The sequence below is a fragment of the Canis lupus genome, chromosome 11 (genome assembly GCF_003254725.2).
Source record: "Canis lupus dingo isolate Sandy chromosome 11, ASM325472v2, whole genome shotgun sequence".
Classification (NCBI taxonomy): Eukaryota; Metazoa; Chordata; class Mammalia; order Carnivora; family Canidae; genus Canis; species Canis lupus.
In genome coordinates this window covers 1921394-1941857 of record NC_064253.1, presented here as the reverse complement: position 1 = coordinate 1941857, position 20464 = coordinate 1921394, and the positions used below count along the sequence as shown (strand labels likewise).

General features: G+C 53.2%; 1 protein-coding gene across 6 annotated transcripts in view; it reads right to left on the bottom strand.

The window, feature by feature from the left end:
• The window catches only part of TBC1D9B (TBC1 domain family member 9B), a 41754-nt gene extending 24512 nt beyond the window's left edge, over positions 1-17242 (bottom strand). For all 6 annotated transcript variants that reach the window (XM_025446567.3, XM_025446569.3, XM_025446571.3 and 3 more), the window contains exons 1-6: positions 17038-17242; positions 13259-13369; positions 9459-9577; positions 4615-4843; positions 3414-3672; positions 2088-2295 (exon numbers count right to left, since the gene is read on the bottom strand). In XM_025446567.3, the coding sequence (XP_025302352.1) occupies positions 2088-2295; positions 3414-3672; positions 4615-4843; positions 9459-9577; positions 13259-13369; positions 17038-17155 (1044 nt within the window). In that variant the 5' untranslated portion in view covers positions 17156-17242. The remainder of the gene's footprint in view (positions 1-2087; positions 2296-3413; positions 3673-4614; positions 4844-9458; positions 9578-13258; positions 13370-17037) is intronic.
• Between the last annotated feature and the right edge of the window lie 3222 nt (positions 17243-20464).

Sequence of the window (20464 nt, the reverse complement as noted above, 5' to 3'; positions counted from 1 at the left end):
TCCCAGCAAGCACCCTGAGGAGGGAATGGGATTGGCCTGACACACGAGGAAAGGGTAGAGAAGCTGGGGCAAGTATATATGTGTTATGGTGTGTGTGTGTGTGTGTGTGTGTGTGTATGCAAGCTCACGCATGGCTGGTATGTGTATGCATGTCTCTATGTGTGTAGATGCACGCGAGCATGTGTGTAGTATGTGTATGTGGATGAGTGTACATGTGTTTGCAGATGCATGTGAGCGTGTGTGTGGTGTGTGCACAGACGTGTGAGTGTGTGGTGTGTGTATATGTATATGTGGATTAGTGTATATGTGTATGTGTGCAGATGCACATGAGCATGTGTGTGTGTGTGCACACTTGTATGTACACACCTACATGTACATGAGTTAAGATCTAAGAAGGGGAGAGCAGTTCCCTGAAGGTCCCATAGGTCACAGCAGGCAGTTGGAGCTTCTTCTCATCCCCAATGCTGGAGGAGTCCGGGTGGGGCACTGACTACACTGATGGGCATTCTGAGGTCCACTGGCTGCCGTGGGGGGAGGGGCCTATAGGGCTTAGGTGTAGGCGGCACTTTTTGCAGTGTGGTAGCGCCGTGGAGAGAAAGAGCCGTGCTACAGTTGGAACGTGGGAACAAGGCCAGGTCAGGATCAAGGCCACCCCCTCTTTTCAGCAGAGCAGACAGACAGAAGGAATGCTGCTTCCCGAGGTGGCAATACGAAGAGCGCATTCGGGGAAGTAAAGTCAAGAGCCCGCTGGAGGTGGGCACGCAGCTTGCTCTGTGGGGGATGCCCTATGAAGGCCCCTGGCAGGCACACTAAGGATAGTTGGTGCCAGGTCAGCACCTCTGTCCTGACCAGCTGCCGAGTCAGTCCTATGCCTGGAGCCCGAGACAGTCCTGCTCCCCACCTCAGCCAGAGCTGTCTGCCATCAGAAACGTCAGGATCATCAGGAGAAAGAGCTGAGGCCTACGGAGACCTCTGCACCCTCCCCCCAGGCCTCGGACCCAGGACAAACTCAGAATCCAGCATGAACAGGGGTTACCTGAGCTCTCAGCCTGGAGCTTCTGGAGCTGTGGCTCTTTCGAGTCCTTTGCCTCTGACTTCCCTTGGGGAAACGAGGCAGCACACAGAACCCCCCTCACAGCTGTAGCTACAATTGGATGGCTTTGTGAATGCAGGGAGGTCTCGCTACTCTAGGTTGTTAATATAAATCAAGATACTGTGATTTAGGTTCTAACTTAAGAACCTCACTTTTCTTCACAGAGTCAAACAGCCAGTCTGCCCTGCTATGCCACTAGGAAAAGTAGGCCCGGGGGCCTGCTCTGACCCTGGTGGTGGGGGCAGTGGCGGGGGTGGGGAGGGGTGTTGGTTAGTGCTTTCCATCTCTCACGCTGTCCACACCCTTCACTGCAGGATAGGACAAATGGCCTTGCTTCCATCAGGCTCACTGTGGAAGCCTAAGAAACCTGAGAAAAAAATACCTTTGACAGGTGAGAGCTGACCCCCACCTGTGATGGGTGAGGGCTAACCCCCCCCCCCACCTGTGACAGGTAAGGGCTGTCCCCATCCCTGACAGGTGAGAGTGGACTTCCAGAGGCCCTGCTGGAGCCTGAATCACAGCCAAGGCAAGGGTCAGGAGAGGAACAGTGAAGTGGCCTCCGAGAGTGACATAGTGGGGCTGGTCAGGGGTCAAAGTCCTCCAAGCCAAGTTGAAGCACAGAACTTTGCTAAAGTCCACCCGAAGGGCCAGGAAGCCAGGACTCAGGGACACTCCCCCACAGGAGGCCTCTGGGATCTGACTGGAGAGGCAGACAAATTTCATGACATGACCTCATATCCCAGTGTAAGCTGTCCTGGCATGTCCAACCCCACCCTGTCCTCCCACCAGGTGAGGTGACCCCTGAGGAAGCATCCAGCTAGCCCCATGCTTGGAGGGGCCTGGCACAAGGCAGGTGGTCAGAGAAGCTGCTGACTCACACTGTGCCCTCCATGTGCCCACCATCAAATGCTGTGGGGCTGCTGGGGCTGGCGACTCCCACCATGTGCCCCCACACATGAGTCAGGCAGAGCTGGTGTGGGGCCTCAGGACTCACCTCCCGCAGGGGTATGATGAGGTGGCAGGCGTCCTCCTCTTTGCTGGCGAAGCAGATATAGTTGCTGGAGATGAACATCTGGCCAGGGATGTGCAGCTTGTTGAACGGGGTCCACAGGGTACAGCCTGTGTGGCCGTCCAGGCGCTCGTCCCTGGGCAGGCGGAATGTGGCCCGGTAGCACTCATTCTTCGCTCGGGCATCCAGGTCTCTGGGAAACCAAGGTATGGGTGGGAGGAACGGGGACAAGAGTTAGGGCCAGCATGCCTGCAAGGGGCCACAGAGCCTTGGTTTCCATGTGGAATTGGACTCTTTGGGGGTCCTCCCATAAGTAAGGCATGCCCAGGGATCTGAGTGTTCAATAAAACAGATGGCCAGGTATCCTGAGAGAGATCTGTATGACCTGCAGAGGAGCGGTCACCAAACAGCATGCCCTTGAGCCCTGAGGACACCCAGAGGCTTGACAGGGTTTGACGCATTGCTAACTTGGTGCTGAGGGCAGATGGTGCCCCAGTGCCAAGACATCTCCCACACCTGCCTTGCACGCCTCTGCCCGGAGACTGCTGCTTCCTCCAGGAAAGACCCAGCCCTGGCTAGACACCAGATGAGGGCCTCCTGAACTAAAATACACGGTGCTGCTGTTGATGAATACAAAGGCACACTTGCCTGATGACTATGTGAGGCGGCCCCCTGACACCCTGCTCCTTGTCCCCTTACTGGCTCTTTCTGTGTAAAGATCTCTAACCCCAGCCCCATGGGGCTGCTGCGGTCAGCCTGAGCAGGGCCTGGCGGGCACACCCTGACGGACAGTGTCAAGTCTTGACTTTGGCCCGTTTCCTTTCTGGAAGGTTCCAAAAGGACCCTGTCACTCACTGGAGCATGAAACCCTTGAACGGTGCTCTGGTCCTGAAGGCGCACCCTAGCATCTGTGCCCAGGCCACGGTCTCTGGGTGCAATCTAGGGAACAGCCTGGTGGGGATGAGGTCTCAGGATACAGGTATGAATCCAGGAACCTCTGAGCTCCCAGCCGGCCTTGCGGGTTTCCTTCAAAGCTACCATCAAGGAACATGGAATTGCTCCGAGGAACACAAACAAATGCTGGCCACCATTACTGAGCACCAGTCCCCAGCACAGGAGCACTCTGCCTCACCGGGCTCTGAGAAAGGATTCTCTACAGGCAGCAGGAGGTATTTTTGGATGGTACCCCTGCAGATCTCTTGCTCCCCTCCTGTAACTATCTGCAAGCAGCCCTTTCTCGGGCTTTCTTCCTGTGGAGAACCCGTGAAGGGCAAGGAAGGCAGGTCCCTCCCACCCCAGGGGGCTGCGCACCGCTTCAGAGCTGAGATGTTCCTGTGTGGCCGAGCAGGCCGGGGCAGCGCCTTGTCCTCCAGGAAGCCCTCACTGTCCAGCAGCTGCCGCATGGCCAGGTTGGCCAGCTGCTCCATGAGCTTGAAGGTCTCGCCGATGTTCAGGAACATGGAGAAGAAGAGCTCCTGGTCCCGGGTGTCCACACGGATGCTCTCAGGGAAGAGCAGCGTGGCATTCTTCTCCAGCCTCGTGACATCCACCCACTGCACCACCAGGCTCACTGGATGCCAGCAGGGACATACACAGCAGTGGGTCAAATGCGCCAGAGGGCTGTACAGCACATGCACCCAAAACTCACTGGGAGAGCCGCTCCCTGCAGGTGTCACTGACTGTACGTCCCTCATGCCTGAGCCTGGCTGTGCTGGAACATGTGCCCCATGAGGAGGGCCTGGGCTGTGGGGGTCTCCACTGCACCCCAGGCCAACCCAGCACCCTGCCTTGAGAATATCTTGGGTGAATATTAACCCCACAAATGGCTGAGGGGAGACAAGAATAAACGTGGGGAGATGAGCTAGCCGAGACCCTGGCCCCGAGGGGCCCCCAAGTGGGACTACATGGATGTGGGAAGAGAGCACACAGCTCCTGCCTGGTGAGGAGGTGCCAGGGTGGAGGCAGGGCTGGGGGAAGGGCGTGGCAGATGCCTGCTAAACAGGACAAGGGCTTGCTATGCTCAGAAGCGCCAAAGCCCTGGGAGCTCTTTCTGGGGGTGGTGCAGCAGCAGAGGGTGCTGGCTGCCACTGGGGCGTCTGCCTTGTGACCAGAGGCCAGGGCTTCCCACAGGGAGGGATCTGCAGCTCCAGGGCACCACATGGCCTAGAGCCACTCAGAGATGGCATGTGTCCCCCAGAATATTTGATTTAAAGGAAAGAAGCTATCACTCTGAGCTATCACTCTGTGAAGAATCATGTTGGCGGATACAGGTGGGCCAGGGCCCCCTGAGAGCCAGGTATGAGCCTGGCTCAAGTCTGGGCCACCTTGCCTCCAACTGCTGAGGTGCCCTGGGTTTCGGGGAGACCTTCCAATGGGTGTGTGGGGACAGAATATCTTGGGGCCACAAGGAAAGAAGCCACTCAAGAACTCTGTTGGTATGGAGAGGTGGTGAGTGTCCTGAGGGGTGGGTACAGGATGACAAGACCAGCCGGGGGCCCTGGGGGCCACTCACCTTCCTTCCCCAGCAGGAAAGAGTAGAAGCACAGGTGGTTGACGGTCAGGTAGAGCCAGCCCTGCCGGGGCACGCGGCCCTTCCAATAGCTGCAGGAATAGTAGTTGACCAGCTTCTCCCCGTCAGGCATCCCGAATTGCTTCCTCATCTTCAACTCGGCCTCCTTGAATTTCCCCGGGTCCTCATCTCCCTGGGGCTGCAGGTTTTTGTTCTCTTCTGCGATGATGCCCTGTAGGAGGATAGGGGACTGATTCCTTTTTTTTTTTTTTTTTAATTTTTTTTTTTAATTTTTATTTATTTATGATAGTCACAGAGAGAGAGAGAGAGAGAGGCAGAGACACAGGCAGAGGGAGAAGCAGGCTCCATGCACCGGGAGCCTGACGTGGGATTCGATCCCGGGTCTCCAGGATCGCGCCCTGGGCTAAAGGCAGGCGCTAAACCACTGCGCCACCCAGGGATCCCTGATTCCTGGCAGGCCTGGAGGGCCCCGGTGTTCAATCCAGGACTCCTGGGTGCTGGCCCTAGGGCCAGAAGCACGGGAGGACCAGCTGGGAAGCTGAGGCACACGGCTGGACAGATGCCAGGCAGGTTCCCTCAACTCCCTGAACGAACAATACTTCAAGCATGGCTGGCTGGAAGTAGTGACTTTCAAAATAAACATTTACTTCCATGCAAAATTTCTGGAAAATATAATAAACGTGGTAAACAAAAATCATAGAGTAGAAAGTGTATTCAGTAAGAATCTCCCTCTTGCACACTGTAGCCACTGCTGGTTTCCCCCAGGCAAGGAGACACTGATGGACCTTTAAGGAAACACATGGTTTTCTCTTTCCCTTTTTCTTTACCCAAACGGCTTCCAGCTGTGGCAATGTTTTGTGCAGTGCTTTTCTCATGACAAAGACGTTTAAATTTGAATCCCCCTCACGTCAATATACCAGGGGGCTCCAGCTTCTTGAGCCTACCCTCCCACCAGCTGCGGCCCCTCCCAGCTGCAGCCCTTCCCAGCTCAGCCCCCACCAACTGTAGCCCCTCCCAGCTGTAGCCCTTCCCAGTTCAGGGCCCTCCCATCAGCTGCAGCCCCTCCCAGCTGCAGCCCTTCCCAGCTCAGGCCCCCCCCCCCCCCCCCCCCGCCCCCAGCTTAGGGCCCTCCCACCAGATGCAGCCCCTCCCAGCTGCAGCCCTTCCCAGTTGCAGGCCCTTCCCAGCTCAGAGCGCTCCCACCAGCTGCAGTCCCTCCTAGCTCAGGGTGCACCCACCAGCTACAGCCCCTCCCAGCTGCAGGCCCCTCCCAGCTCAGGTGCACCCACCAGTTGTAGCCCCTCCTAGCTCAAGGCTCTCACACCAGCTGCAGCCCCTCTCAGCCTAGGTCATGTCCATGCTGTGTTCTCCAGCGTCTTCACTAGGCTCAGGATGCCCAGAGACATCATCCTGGGCCACAGAGCTGCCCCAGCTCTTCGGGTAAAAGAGGTTCTTAGCACCCTTGGCTCTAAACATGCATTTATCCAGGAGGATGATTCAATAAACTAAGGTACTTCAAGACTAGCATTTGGGGCCTGGTCTACTGCTCCCATTGAGGGGAGCTCCATCCAGGGGCAGGGAGGACAGCCAGGAGCCTGGATAAGGACCAGAGGTAGGGTGTGCTCTGATGCTGTAGCTGAGACTTCAACATCTTTCTCTCAAGCTGCCCCTTGTGTCTCCCAAATGTTCCTGTAGGAAGCAGCTCTCCCATCTGGGAAAAAGGCTCTGGCAGAGTGCCTGCCTCAATACTAAGGCCACATCTGTGTCTTCTGCTGCCCTCAGCTCCACCCACTGGGAGGCCATCACCCATGCCGTGCCCTACCAGTCCCCTTCCTGGGTCTCAGCCAGAAGCCTCCTTTCCCTGCTCCCTGCAGCTGAACCCTGGGGAGTCCCAAGCCGGGAGTAGAGGGGCTGACATCTGCTCGGCATCTCCCTCTGCATTCTCTTGGGGTCCCCCTTCCCAATGCCCTGCCCTTTATGACAGTGCTGCAGGAGGAATGGTCCCTAGCAATGGGAAGGGGCTGGCCTGGCTCACAGGGTTGAGATTTGGTTTGTTGGCCCACAGAACAGGACCATAAAAATTACCGGGCAGATTTTAAATGACAAATCCCATTTAATAGTTTGAGGCATATTCAGGTTTCTTATCTCTTCCTGAGTTCCGGTTTGAGTTATATTTTGTGGTAGGCCAAATAAAAGCCTCCCACCCCCAAAGATGTCCAAATCCCAAACCCCAGAACCTGGGAATAGGTTACCTCACATGACAAAAGGCACTCTGCAGATGGGATAGAGTACGGATTCTGACCTGGGAAGAGGGTCCCGGATTATTCGGCTGAGCCCAATATATAATCACAAGGGTCCTTGTAAAGAGGAGACAAGAGGGTCAGAACCACAAAGGGAATGAGAGGACAGGAATGGGGAGACTGATGGCGTGATGTGAAGATACCATGCTGCTAGCACTAAAGATGAAGGATGAAGGAAGGGGCCCAGGAGTGAGGAAGACCAGTGGCCCCTAAAAGCTGGAAACGGAGAGGAAACAGGTCCTCCCTGCCAAGCCTCCAGAAGGAGCACAGCCTGCCCACACCAAGGTGTTCAGCCCGTGAGACCCACTGTGGGCTGGGGACTTCCAGAACTCCCAGGTAATGAACCTGTGCAAGGCCACTAAGTTTATGGAAACTTGTTGCAGTGGTGATGGAAGTAAAGACATCCTATTTTGATGATTGTCTAAACTCTTATTGGTTCAAAGCTGTTTATGGCTTGCCTGCCTTCCTTCCTTCCTTCTTCCTTCAACTCTGCTTTTTTATAGGTGCTTCCCATAGTTCTTTCCCAACCCTGCTTATGTGAGGCTTCCCACTTCGGTCCTAGAGCCACTTTGCCACAGGTTTGTTTATATCTTAAATTGTTTCCTGGCCCTGTTGCCTTTCTGCATTGTCCTCTTGTTTTCTCTGGGGTTAACTTCCTCTTTTTATCATTTCCATTTGATTTCCTGATTTCTGGGGTTAGACATGCTAACTTGCTGAATTAGACGCTTAGCTCATTAATTTCCACCCTTTCTTTTTCTCCTCATATCATCAGATTTGAGGCTTCAAATTTCCTTCTGCATATGGCTTTGGCTGCAGCCCCCAAATGCAGATATGTAGTGGCATTCTGATGACCATTCAGTTCTAAGTATTTTTCTAATGCACATTTCTTCTTTAACCCAAGCATCAATGGAGAAATTTTTGTTCTGTTTTATTAGTTTGTTTGGTCTGGCATGTAGGAAGCATTCAATAATGTTGCTTCATTATTATTATTACTATCATTGCCCAGCTTGCACACTGGGAGAGTAGAGACTTGCCTCTGCTCTCCTTGCCTTTTCTTGTGGAGCTAGAAAGGCAATCCAGGTCCTGCTCAGACCGTCAAAACATCTAGAGAGGAGCTGAGGATCTCTTGGTGCCGTCTGCCTAGGTCTAGAAAGTTCTGGCATAATGAAGTCACAGGGGCCTGCCCAAAGCAATCCTGCACCGCTAAACTCTGACCCAAAAAGAGCCATCCAATAAATCTAATTTAAGGTAAAATCAGCAAACAGAAAGAAGACACACATGCGTATGTGCTAGGTATATGCTCATTACGGTGTGAATTATTCCCCCGAAGAGGAGAAGGTGAAGCATCACTATGAGGTCAGTTTTGACACATGGCTGCAGTTTTCAGAGCTATAAAACACACCATTACATACACCGCGTATGACTTCACAAGTGCCCTGAACGTAAAGGCCTTGGCAGAGGACTTAGGAAGTGTTGATAAAGGCCATGCTGGGAAGTAGCACCCCTCTCACTCTGCGGATCAAACCGTGGCTGCTTCTCCTCCTGCTCTCAGACTGAAGGTGCTCTCTTCAGCCTTTTTGCTGACAGCACTGCAGGGAACATCCTGAGGCCTACATGTTGCTCGGCACATGTGCCTACACTGTACAATGAATGCCAGGGGAAGGAAGTATTTCGTCAGAGGGTGCAAACTTTTTTTTTTTTTTAAAGATTTTGTTAATTTATTCATAGAGACACAGAGAGAGAGAGAGAGAGAGAGAGAGAGAGAGAGAGAGAGGCAGAGGGAGAAGCAGGCCCCATGCAGGAAGCCTGATGTGGGACTCGATCCCGGGTCTCCAGGATCACACCCCAGGCTGCAGGCGGTGCTAAACCACTGCGCCACCGGGGCTGCCCGCAAACGTTTTTATTTTTATTATTTTTATTTTTTTTCCGCAAACGTATTTAAATAAAACATTCCTCCAACTAGTCTATCACTTCTAGCCTTTTCCTGTATGTCAGCCGAGAAGTGGGCCAGCAGAGTGGTGTGCCTGTGTATTTGTTGCTCTAAGGCTCTTTGCAGGGAGCAGGAAGTCCTGGCTGAGGCTGGTCAGATCTCCCCCAGGGGTAGCCAGAAGCGGAGACCCGCTCAGCAGTGAGTTAAGATGCCCCTCTTTTTTTTTTTTTTTAAAGATTTATTTATTTATTTATTCATAGAGATGCAGAGAGAGAGAGAGAGAGAGAGAGAGAGAGAGAGAGAGGCAGAGACACAGGCAGAGGGAGAAGCAGGCTCCACGCAGAGAGCCAGACGTGGGACTCGATCCAGGGTCTCCAGGATCACGCCCTTGGCTGCAGGCGGTGCTAAACCGCTGCGCCACCAGGGCTGCCCAAGATGCCCCTCTTGAGACCAGGAGGATGGGAGCACATACATGCTTTTGACCTCTGTTAAGGGAGAAGAGGCTAGACCACACTGAAGAGTAAACTAGATGACACAGGGGAACACCGCCATCCCTGAGCGGGGAGTGGGCACTGGAAGCAGAAGGGGAACCTTACATGTATCTTGCCCTTGACAAAGGTGGTGATATCTTCCTCGTTGTCAAAGATGGACAGCGTCTGGAGTAAGTTATTCTCCAGCCATTCCCAGTGCTTTGTGATCTCTTTGCGGGAAGAACCTGGGGGAGGTTTGGTGGAGTAAAGAGGAGGAAAGTCAGTACAGTCAGCAGGCCTTAAACATAAATTCAGAGGCTAACACAGGTAACCTGATGTACTGTATATACCCTAGGGACTAGAGTCTTTAGGCTGCTCCCTCTTTTCTTTCTCCAACTTTATGTATATATGTATCTATAACAACAGTCATGGATGGTCCCAGTGAGCACGAAAAATAATTCAGGGAGAATCGCAGAGAGTCATGCAGAAGACAGAGCCTCCACATTCCCTAATGCCAGTTACACACATGCCCTTCCAGAAATAGTCTAGAGATCTGCGGGTTTGCTGAGTTACAACAGTTTTCCTTCGGGATAAAGAGAAGACAAACCAGACACAGTCAGACTTGGTATAAGTGACTGCAGTCCTCCGGGGGATTCAGGTGTCCACAGACATCAGCTGGAGCATCCTGGAGAGCTCCAGGCCCCAGGCTGGCTGGTCTCCTGCTGGGACCGCCAGAGGCTCTGGCTCTCTGTGCAGCCAGACGCACCCACCCAGGTCTTTGCCTGCAGGCCGCTGTTCCCCATCTCTGCTCACATCCCAGCCCTGCTCCTGCCTCCTGGGGGAACCTCTGCCTGACCCCTTCAGCTTTTGGCTGGACCCCCGGTGTCTGCCCCTCCTCTGTAAGTGGTCCCTATGCTTCTCAGGGGGGCGGGGAGGGGGGTCCAGAGGCAGCAGAAAAACTTTGAGAAGGCAGTCAGTGCACCACCATTCTCAAAGTGCAGGGTGGCTGTTTTCTCTGCCCACCCCTCAAAGAGCTGGGAAACGGGCCCCGAAGGAGAAGCAAAGGGGTGAGGGACGTCTGCCTGGCTTGGCTTCCCCTGCCTCTCTGGGGTTTTTCTTGTGCCTGGCAGGGGGTCTGCTCTCAAGAGCTGTTTTCTGAACGAATGAACAGAGAAGAAGGGGGAAGGCCCTGCCTGCTTCCAGCTGATCTGGGGTGGACTGCGAGTATCCACAAGGCCCAGCCTCTTGGGAGGCTGTGACCCATGAGAATGTCTGCACACTGGGCATAGGGGAGCCCAGGCAAAGACACAAGTCTTTCTTTCCCCACTTTTCTTTGGGCTTCTCATGTGGCCTCCTTTCCCTGGTGTACAGAGGCCACCACTTAGCTAGTAGGAGAAGGGATTTCTCTCTCTTTTTTGCCAAGAACCCACATTTGAATTTGGAAGTTAAACCTACAAGTAATGCAACTCAAGGGTGTCATCCCCTCTGACAAGTACTCCTGGCAACCTCAAACAGAAGAAATCTTGTCCACACTGCCTGTGTGGGTCTGTGTGCACTGTGATTGTCAATATTTACATACATGCATTTAAAAGAATGATTAGCTAGATGTCAGTCTACATTTAGCACTAAGTAAACACAAACTATGCCACCTTTATATTAGGTTCAGGGAATAAAAAATGTAACAGCTAATTGCTGTAACAGCTAAAATGCCCAAAATATGGCACCAAGTGCTATTTCTGTTTTCAGACCTTTTCGTGGAGTATCTTATTTACTTCTCAGAGAACCTTGGAGACAGTACCATTCTTTTCATTTCATAGGAGGAAGCTGAGGCACAGAGAGGTTAAGTAAGTCGCCCAGTGTCACACAGCTGGGAAGTAACCAAACCATGATCCTAACCCAGGCTGCCTGGCTGCAGACCCTATCCTCACCCTCTTTGGGAGCTGCCGGCCTAGTGGGACAGCCAATGAACCTTCATTGCAAACTGCTGGTAAAGACATGGCAAGTCTAGAGGAGCAAGAAGAAAAGGTAGATGCCTGGGTCTGGGGAATCTGGTTTTCTATAGAAGCAGACACCCGAGCAGGTTCTCGACAGAGGAGGATGTTAGGTGGATATGGGGGGACACCATGAACACTGTCCAGGACAGGTGTGGTTGGGAATTCAGGCCCTGCAAGTGTCTGGTCTGGCCGAGGGCCAGGTGTGAGCTGAGAGGAGGACAGGAATGGAGATGGGCGGACCCCAAAAGTCCTTCAGTGGCAGGCTTAGGAGGCAGGATTCACTGGGCAGGTCTCGGCATGACTTCGTCTGGTTTTATAGAGCTGAGGGGAGGTGGATGGGGCCCAGCAGAGGTCAGGCTGTGTTGGGAGGTCTGGCAGAAGCTGAAGCAGCTCAGCACATGTGGCCCAAAGCTAAGGACTAAGGCTCCCCAGCACCCCCAGGCTCCTCCCCAGCACCAGGCCCTGCTGCCACCAAAGGGGTTCCCACGCTACCAGAAGTGTGGCCACCCTCCTCCCTCGCTGCTTCTGCCTGCCTCTTCCCCATCTGCTCCCTGAGAAAGAACATCGCTGAAACAGAGGAAAGTCTCGAGGGCCCATTTCAGAGTACTGTGTCTCCCTGTAGCCCAGGCACACACCAACCTCCCTGAGCTCTACTCCATGGAAGCCCCCTCTCTCCTGCATGCTCTGGAACCAGGAGGGCTGGGGTCCTACCACGCCCCACTCGGCGTTGGGAAAACCAGGACTTTGAGGACTTGGTCTATGGATTCACACAGGGGCACCTCTGTCAAGGCACCAGGGGGGAAGAGGACTTCTCAAGCCAGGGTCTCAGTTGTGAATGCTCTCATTACCTTTCTCAGGCCCCCTAACCCACTCTGGGCCACTGCTTCCTTAAATTCAACATAGAAAAAGACCCCCCAAAACAAAAGAACCCAAAGTTCCACCTTCTGGAGTTCTTGGGAGGTTTGCCTGGCCTGCAGGAAGTGCTGAGTGCTGGCTGTGACCACTGATGTATCGAAGTGACCTCAGCCAGGCTGGTATCCACTGAAAGGGACCTCCTCCCAGACTCTTGGGAGGGGTGGGCATGTCTCCTCCTGGGAGGACAGCTACAGCCCATTGCCATTACTGGCAGCAATCAGGTTCTATCAAGCGTCCTGGAACATGGAATTCGCCAAGACTGATCCCAGGGGAGCTACAGGGAGGGCTAAGCTCCTGTAAACCTGTGGTCACAACGTATTCATCAACCGATCAATACATGACTGTTTTATGCAGCTTTCTGTTTAAAAGCACCGTATTTCCTATACATTAATTCCCAAACATCATACTCATGGCCAGCAGCAGCACAAGTAACTAAGGCCTGAACAAAGCTCCTTTAAACACACATTCTCTCACCATGAGACACATCACCGTTTTTGTGCTTGGAAGCACCGCCAGCATGTCGGCAACCATACGTAGGGCCATTTTCTTTCTTTTCTTTCTTTCTTTCTTTCTTTCTTTCTTTCTTTCTTTCTTTCTTCTTTCTTTCTTTCTTTCTTTCCTTTGTAGGGCCATTTTTGATAGCAAAGTCACCAACAAAAGAGACAAAAATGCCCAAAATATGGCACTTAGACCGCATAAAGGACCCTTGTTTACAGTTTGCCAGCTGACAAAAGGAGGCAAGGGGACACCTTGTCCCACTTTGGCTGGGAATCTCAAAATTTTCATTGCTCTGCACGTGGGCATTTCCACACACGTCCACAGATGATCCCAATGCAGTACTGAGCACCCGTGAACATCTGGGCTGTCATCCTAAGCTAGATGCAGCCCTGGGTTGTGTGGTCTGAACAAAAGGTAGCACCAGGTTCTCCATAGGAAACATCCAGCCCGGGAATGCAGGTTGTGTCCCCTCCCTCCTGGGGGCCCTGCTCCTCTAGGGCAGGACCGGCCAGCACCTACCACATGCCACCGTCCAGTAGACCTGCGAGTCCTGGGTCTGGTGCAGGATTCGGTAAGGGGCCACGCGGGCACTGGAGTCCAACACCACGTCCAGGGTACCCACAAGAAGACCTGGGAGCAGGGCAGAGAGACGAGGGTGAGGGCTAACCCCTAGAGGCAGCCAGAATGGTAGCAATGCCTTCCCTGCACAGCTCAGATGGAGACACATCTGGCATCCCCCTCATCTACCAAATGACTTCTTTTTCCTCAAAGGTCTTCAGCTGTATTTGATCCCTATCAAAAAAATCTCCTCCCACTTCTTCCTAGAAGCTTCCGTGTATTCTCCAGACTCACAAATGCTTGCAGGCAGGGGCTGATGCAGGTGTTATGGGCTCTCTTAAACGATTTTGTTTAAACAAAAGCTTAAACAATTCTGGGAGGCCCTCTTTAGGAAAAATACAAAATTAGATTTGAAGACAAGTACGTGTTTAGAATGAAAAAGTACAACCATCACAAATTAAAAAACAAAGACAATACTACAAATATCACAAATCCAGAATAACAGTACAGTATGTTTTATTAACTGCCAGACACATCTCTTAAGATATATTTTCCCCTGATATTTCTGGCCATGTATTCTGCTGGCTTAAAAAAAGGGGGGGAGGTGGTCCCGGGGTGGCTCAGTGGTTTAGCACCACCTTCGCCTGGGGCGTGGTCCTGGAGACCCGGGATCGAGTCCCACATCAAGGTTCCTGCATGGAGCCTGCTTCTCCCTCTGCCTGTGTCTCTGCCTCTCTCTCTCTATGTCTCTCATAAATAAATAAAATCTTAAAAAAAAAAAAAAAAGGACAACGATGGTTTTTGTAATATTACTTTCCATTATCAACAACAGGGAGATAATGTAGTCTTTCCTCTGCCAAGTAATCACACATTCTTACTCTGGGAAGTTTAAAGAAGCTCCTTGTGGCTACAGAAATCATGACTGAAGACGACATGGCAATTTTTAGAACCGTTCAATTTGGGAAAACACTGATCCAATTTTTTCCATCTTGAACTGAAGCATTTTAGGGCATTCCAAATTTTACTTGTCATCACATACAGCCTTTGTCAATGACACTACTTCCCCGACAAATCAGAGGAAATGTCCACCTTCTACCGCTGTTTGATTCTCCCCTTTATTAATTGAATTATCAAACTACCTAAAAATCTGTTCACTGTTCCTAATTGGAATTTATGTTTTCCTTTTTAATGAATTGCTGCTTTTGGTGTGATCTGGAAATAGTTTGTTACCACTTTCCTGCTGATGCCAGAATAATTTCTACTGATTAACTTGACTTTAACACTTTTGTTTCATATTCCATTTTTAAAAAGAATTTTATTTATTCACAGAGACACACAGAGAGAGGCAGAGGCACAGGAAGAGGGAGAAGCAGGCTCCATGCAGGAAGCCTGACGTGGGACTCGATCCAGGGTCCCCAGGATCAAACCCCGGGATGCAGGCAGCGCTAAACCGCTGTGCCACTGGGGCTGTCCTCATATTCCATTTTTTTTAAAAGATTTTATTTATTTATTCAAAGACACAGAGAGAGAGAGAGGCAGAGACACAGGCAGAGGGAGAAGCAGGCTCCATGCAGGGAGCTCGATGCGGGACTTGATCCCAGGTCTCCAGGATCACACACCAAGGCCGCAGGCAGTGCCAAACCGCTGCGCCACCGGGGCTGCCCCTCATATTCCATTTTTAATCATTTTTTCCCTCCTCAATCTTTTAAAAAAGATTTTATTTATTCATGAGAGACACACACAGAGTGGCAGAGATGTAGGCAGAGGGAGAAGCAGGCTTCCTGCAAGGAGCCTGATGCAGGACTCAATCCCAGGACCAGGGGATCATGACCTGAGCTGAAGGCAGATACTCAACCACTGAGCCATCCAGGCATCTCTCCTCCTCAATCCTTTAACAAATAAAATTACTGATTACAAAAGAAAGTACTCGTCACATACATCCAAGTTATGAGTCTGTGATCTCTTGTTTTATTAAAATGTTCTAAAATGTCGCTCTAAATTGCAGTTAAAGTGGCATATTCAAGGGCAGCCTGGGTGGCTCCACAGTTTAGCGCCACCTACAGCCCGGGGCATGATCCTGGAGACCTGGGATCCAGTCCCGTGTTGGGCTCCCTGCATGGAGCCTGCTTCTCCCTCTGCCTGTGCCTCTCTCTCTCTCTCTCTCTCTCTCTCTCCTGTGTCTCTCATGAATATTAAAAAAAAAAAGTGGCATATTCAAGCTTTATCAGTGTTTGGAATAAACTTTTCTTCATAGTCCCTGATGAAGCTTCTCTTCTGGTCTTGGAAACCTTATTTTAATGCTTATTCTGTTGGCATATCCATGTTTCGAGACCTGAAAGCTTTTTCACGGGCAGACCATCTCATCATACTCAGACTCTTCAATGAAGGATCCAGGCTGGCAGGTGTTTTTAAAAGCCAGCTTGAACAAAACCACATCACTAACTGTTCCTCCCTTGGGGAGGCAGGGTTCAGGAGGCCACGGTGTCTACGATGGCACAGGGAAGGCCCTGCCAGGGGCCACGGAACAGGGAGCTGAAGGAGTGGTTCTGGGAGGGAGGGAGATGGGTGAGGTGGAAAGGGCCTTCTGTGCAAAGGAAGGCAGAGTGGAGCACAGAGGGTCCCACCCGCCCTCTGAGCTGATGTTTAGAAGCACAGAGCACAGAACAAGAGTGGAAGTGCACCGGCCAAATTGGATACACCGGTATGCAACAGAAGGTACTGGGCACCGTGCCTTGCCTTCCTACATGCGCTTGCAGCTAGTTTCGGAGGCTCACCATGGCTCAGGATACCCGGAGGGGCTGTTATCTGACCTCCAGTGAACCGCTAGCCCAGGACAAGGGTCCAGGACCGGCTCCTGTGATTCCTGAGGCTGTGGGCGGCACCCCAGGCACTGAAGGGAACACAATTTTCTTAGGAAAGGCACAGCGTCTTCCACACTAGGAGGTGTGGCGCAGGAGAGGGTGGCCGCGGAGGAAACTTCTGCCTGCATCTGGCAGGGCCGTTTTCGCCGCACATGTTTACAATCAGGATGTTTCAAGGAAATTTCTGTTGATAACTTGTGAGAAGCACAGACACTGGTCCAGCCCCGAGCCTGCCCGAGCTGGGCGGGCAGTGACCACGCGGGCTTAGAGCACGAGGGACCTCGGAAGACGCCTGCAGGGGGTAGGCCCAGCCGGCTCGTCGGGGATGCCACATGCCACACAACTCCAGGAGGTGCTGCCCGGACGGACGACGAGGCACCCTGCTGGCTCCTCCGAACAGCCTTACAGGTAATCAGGTGCAGCCTCCGTGTGCGGCTCGGCTCCGGGGCGCCAGGAGGCAGGAAAGGTGGGCGGGGAGGAACGGGGGGGGGGGGGGGGCCGAGGCCAGGGCGTCGGAGTGGCTACAAGGGTAGTTCGGGGGCGGGGGGGGGAAGACGCAAAAGAAAACGTGTGTCGTTTGGCTCCTCGGAGGCACCTGGAGAAACTGAGGCAGAGGCCAGGGGCCAGGCGGTGTCGCCGACTTTCAGCTCTGACTCCCAGGCTGGGAGGCTGCGCACGCCCGGCGAAGCCCCCGGGGCTCCCGGCAGCGCGTCGGGGCAGAGGCCGCCCCAGGCCGGCCCGTCGGACCAGCCTCCTGAGGCCCGCGCCCGCCCCCGCCCCCGCCCCCGCCGGCCCCCGCGCCCGCAGCTGCCGCCCGCCCGCCCGCCCCGCCCCGCGCAGGCCGCCGCGTCCCCAGGCCCGGCCGCCGCTCGCCCTCACCCGTGAGGCCGCCGCCCTTGCCGTGGCCGCGGCGCCGCTGCAGCACGAAGAAGGGGTTGGCCCGCTCCGTCACCCACAGCGCGTTGGCCACCAGCACCTCCTCGGGGCCCAGCCACATCGTGGGGCCGCTCGCACCGGGCCGAGGCCCGCCAGGCGGAAGCGCCACCGTCGCCGCCACCGCCGCCGCCGCGCCGGAGCGAGCGGGCGGGGCGGAGCGGGCGGGGCGGGGCGGGGCGGGGCGGGGCGGGGCGGGCCGGGCCGGGCCGGGCGGGCGGGCGGGCGCCCCCTGGCGGGCGCGCGGACCAGCACACGCGGGCTCCGGGAGCGCCGGGCGCGCGCAGCTCCCGGGCGGCGCCCGCCCCGCCCTCGGCCTCGGGTCTCCGCCTTCTGCTCGGGCCCGGCGCGGCGGACTCCGGTAGGGGCCGCGGGCCAGCCCCGGGGACGCGAGCCTCCGGCCGGGAAGCCCGAGTGCCCAGGCTGGAGGAACCGGTGGTGCGGAGAGTCGGCCCCTGGCGTTTTGCGAAAACCTGGACAGGATTTTGGCAGGGATCGGTGCGAAGACAAAGCGCCGGCAAATACACTTTGGGCCGCGGGTGCAGCGCGCCCCAGGGCGGGTTGACGGAGCGGACGGCGGCTGGAAAGGGTTAGAGACGACTGTCGTCATTCGCAGAATTCGGACCCTCGGGCCGAGGCTAGGAGAACCTCCGGGAGCCCGGAGCCGAGGACAGGTTGTCAGAAAGCCCTGGCAGGATCCTCGGAAATCCGTGCAGTCTACGCACCTGACAGATGGGGACAGGGCTGCTGGTGTAGGGTTCAGGGACAGGGCTGGAGGTCTAAGGTTTAGGGACAGGGCTGCAGGTCTAGGGTACACGGACACGGCTGCAGGTCTAGGATTCACAGACAAGGCTGGAGGTCTAGGGTTCACGGACAGGGCTGGGCCTGGGACATTGAGGTTTTCCTCCTAGCCGTGGGCAGCAGCGCGATGGGCAGGGGATGTGCATCCCTGCTCTCCCAGTGCTGGCCTGTAGGGGACGACCTCTTACAGTTCAAGCACTGTTTTTGAGTGAAAGGGAGTGCTGTGAACTCCATCTCGGGCAATCCAGAATGTCCAGTGTCACTTGGGTTGCAGGATCCTGCTGGTGGCTCAGGCCAGCAGCAGGATCCTACTGGAAGGCAAAGGGAAGGGGGAACTATGGGATCATCCTGGGAGGCCTAAGCCGGTTGCCAATTGGGTTTCTGTCACTGGCATTCAAGAATCCAATATGATGGATGTAGGTCAAGTAGGCACTTCCGTGGTTGGCAGCCAGGGTGATCAAAAGTCTTCTAAAATGTCGCTGAGATTGAATCAAAATGCAGAGGCCATCATTCTTGAAGACCTTGGAAGCTTAAACTGATACTGTGCTCTCTGGGGAGTAATCTACCGCGGGAATTTGGAATAATTGTTAACACCCTGAGAGGCCACAAAAAGTTATTTTGTTTCCTCCTGCCAGTGGTTCTCAAGCTTGAGCATGCATCAGAATCACCTGCAAGGGGCAGCGGGCGTGGCTCGGCGGTTTAGCACTGCCTTTGGCCTGGGGTGTGATCCTGAAGACCTGGGATTGAATCCCACATCGGGCTACCTGCATGGAGCCTGCTTCTCCCTCTGCCTGTGTCTCTGCCTTTCTCTCTCTTTGTGTCTCTCATGAATAAATAAAATCTTAAAAAAAAAAGAATCACCTGTGAGGCTTGTTAAAACACAGGTTGCTGGGCTCCACCTCAGAGTGTTTGCATCTCTAGCAGGTTCCTAGGTGATGTTGATGCTGCTGAAGTGGAGATCACCTTTTGATAACTATGCTTTATTTTTAAAAAATATTTTATTTATTTACTCATGAGAGGCACAGAGAGAGGCAGAGACACAGGCAGAGGGAGAAGTAGGCTCTCTGTGGGGAGCCCAATGCGGGACACAATCCCAGGGCTCTGGGATCATGCCCTGAGCAAAAGGCAGATGCTCAACCACTGAGGCACCCAGGCGTCCTGGAACTTTTTATTTATTTATTTTTGATTTTTAAAAAGATTTTATTTATTTATTTATTCATGACAGACATAGAGAGAGAGAGAGACAGGCAGAAGGAGAAGCAGGCTCCATGCAGGGAGACCGGCGTGGGACTCGACCCCAGGGTCTCCAGGATCACACCTTTTGCTGAAGGTGGGGCTCAACCGCTGGGCCACTGGAGCTGCCCTTTTTTTTTTTTTTTTTAAGTAAGCTTCATGCCTAGCCCAGTGTGGGGCTTGAACTCACAACCCTGAGATCAAGACATGAGCTGAGATCAAGAGTCAGATGCTTAACTGAGCCACCCAGGTGCCCCCATGTTTAACTTCTTGAGGAACTACCAAACTGTTCTTAAAAACCGCTGCACCATTTCACATTCCCATAGTGATGTGTGAGGGTTAGAGTTTCTCCATATCTCCTCAACATTTGTTATTGTCTGTCTTTTTTATTGTAGCCACCTTAGTGGGTATGAAGTAGTATCTCATGTAGTTTGGATCTGCATTTCCCTAATGATTTATACTTGATGGTCATTTGAGTATCTTTATTGGAGAAATGCCTATTCATATCCTTTGCCCTTTTAAAAACTGGGTTGTCTTTTTATTTTTGAATTGTAAGATTATTTGTATATTCTAAATATTAGACTGTTATTGGCTAAATGATATCAAGCCTAATTCTTACATTATTTAAAATCTAGTTTCCCCATGTTAACCCTATGAGGTATTTTATGACCCCTGTGATGGAGACAATAAAACTGAAATCCAGACAGAAGAAATTCCTTACCGAATTCGTACTAGTAAGTGGCAGAGGTGGTACTGATGTCCATACCTTTTTGGGTACCAACTCTTTTCTACACATGTTGGACATTTGGTGCCTTTGTCCTAACATCTGCTTCTTTCTGTGCAGCATCATGACTTTGTTGAGGAGAATCACATCTTAGAACTCTCAACTCCCGCCTTTCTGGTGAAGCCATATGCACTCTGTGGCTGCAGAAGAGCAACCCACGCTGGCCTTGGCCATTGGCACATGCCATCCTTGAGGCCACAGTGGCTGTTTCAGTGGTGGCCATGGATCTCCAACCAAGCTAGTCAGGCTCAAAGAGATGCCATTCTGGTCTGTGCTACCTTCTCGGGAAGTAGACCAGCTCTCATGCGGATGGGGCTGCTACCACCACTCTGAGCCCAAGCCTGGCATTTCCCCAGAGGAAGCACAGCTAGCAAATGTGAACTGGTGTCAGTGTTTGAGGGCCAAACCATGCCACAAGGGACATGAGCATAACCCCTGGCATTTTAGCTTTTGTGAGCCACCATGAGCCTTTTGCTCAAGCCAGTTTTGGTGGTGGTGTCTGTCACTTGCAACCAAGAGAGTCCTCACTGATACAGATTACCATGTGGCCAAAGC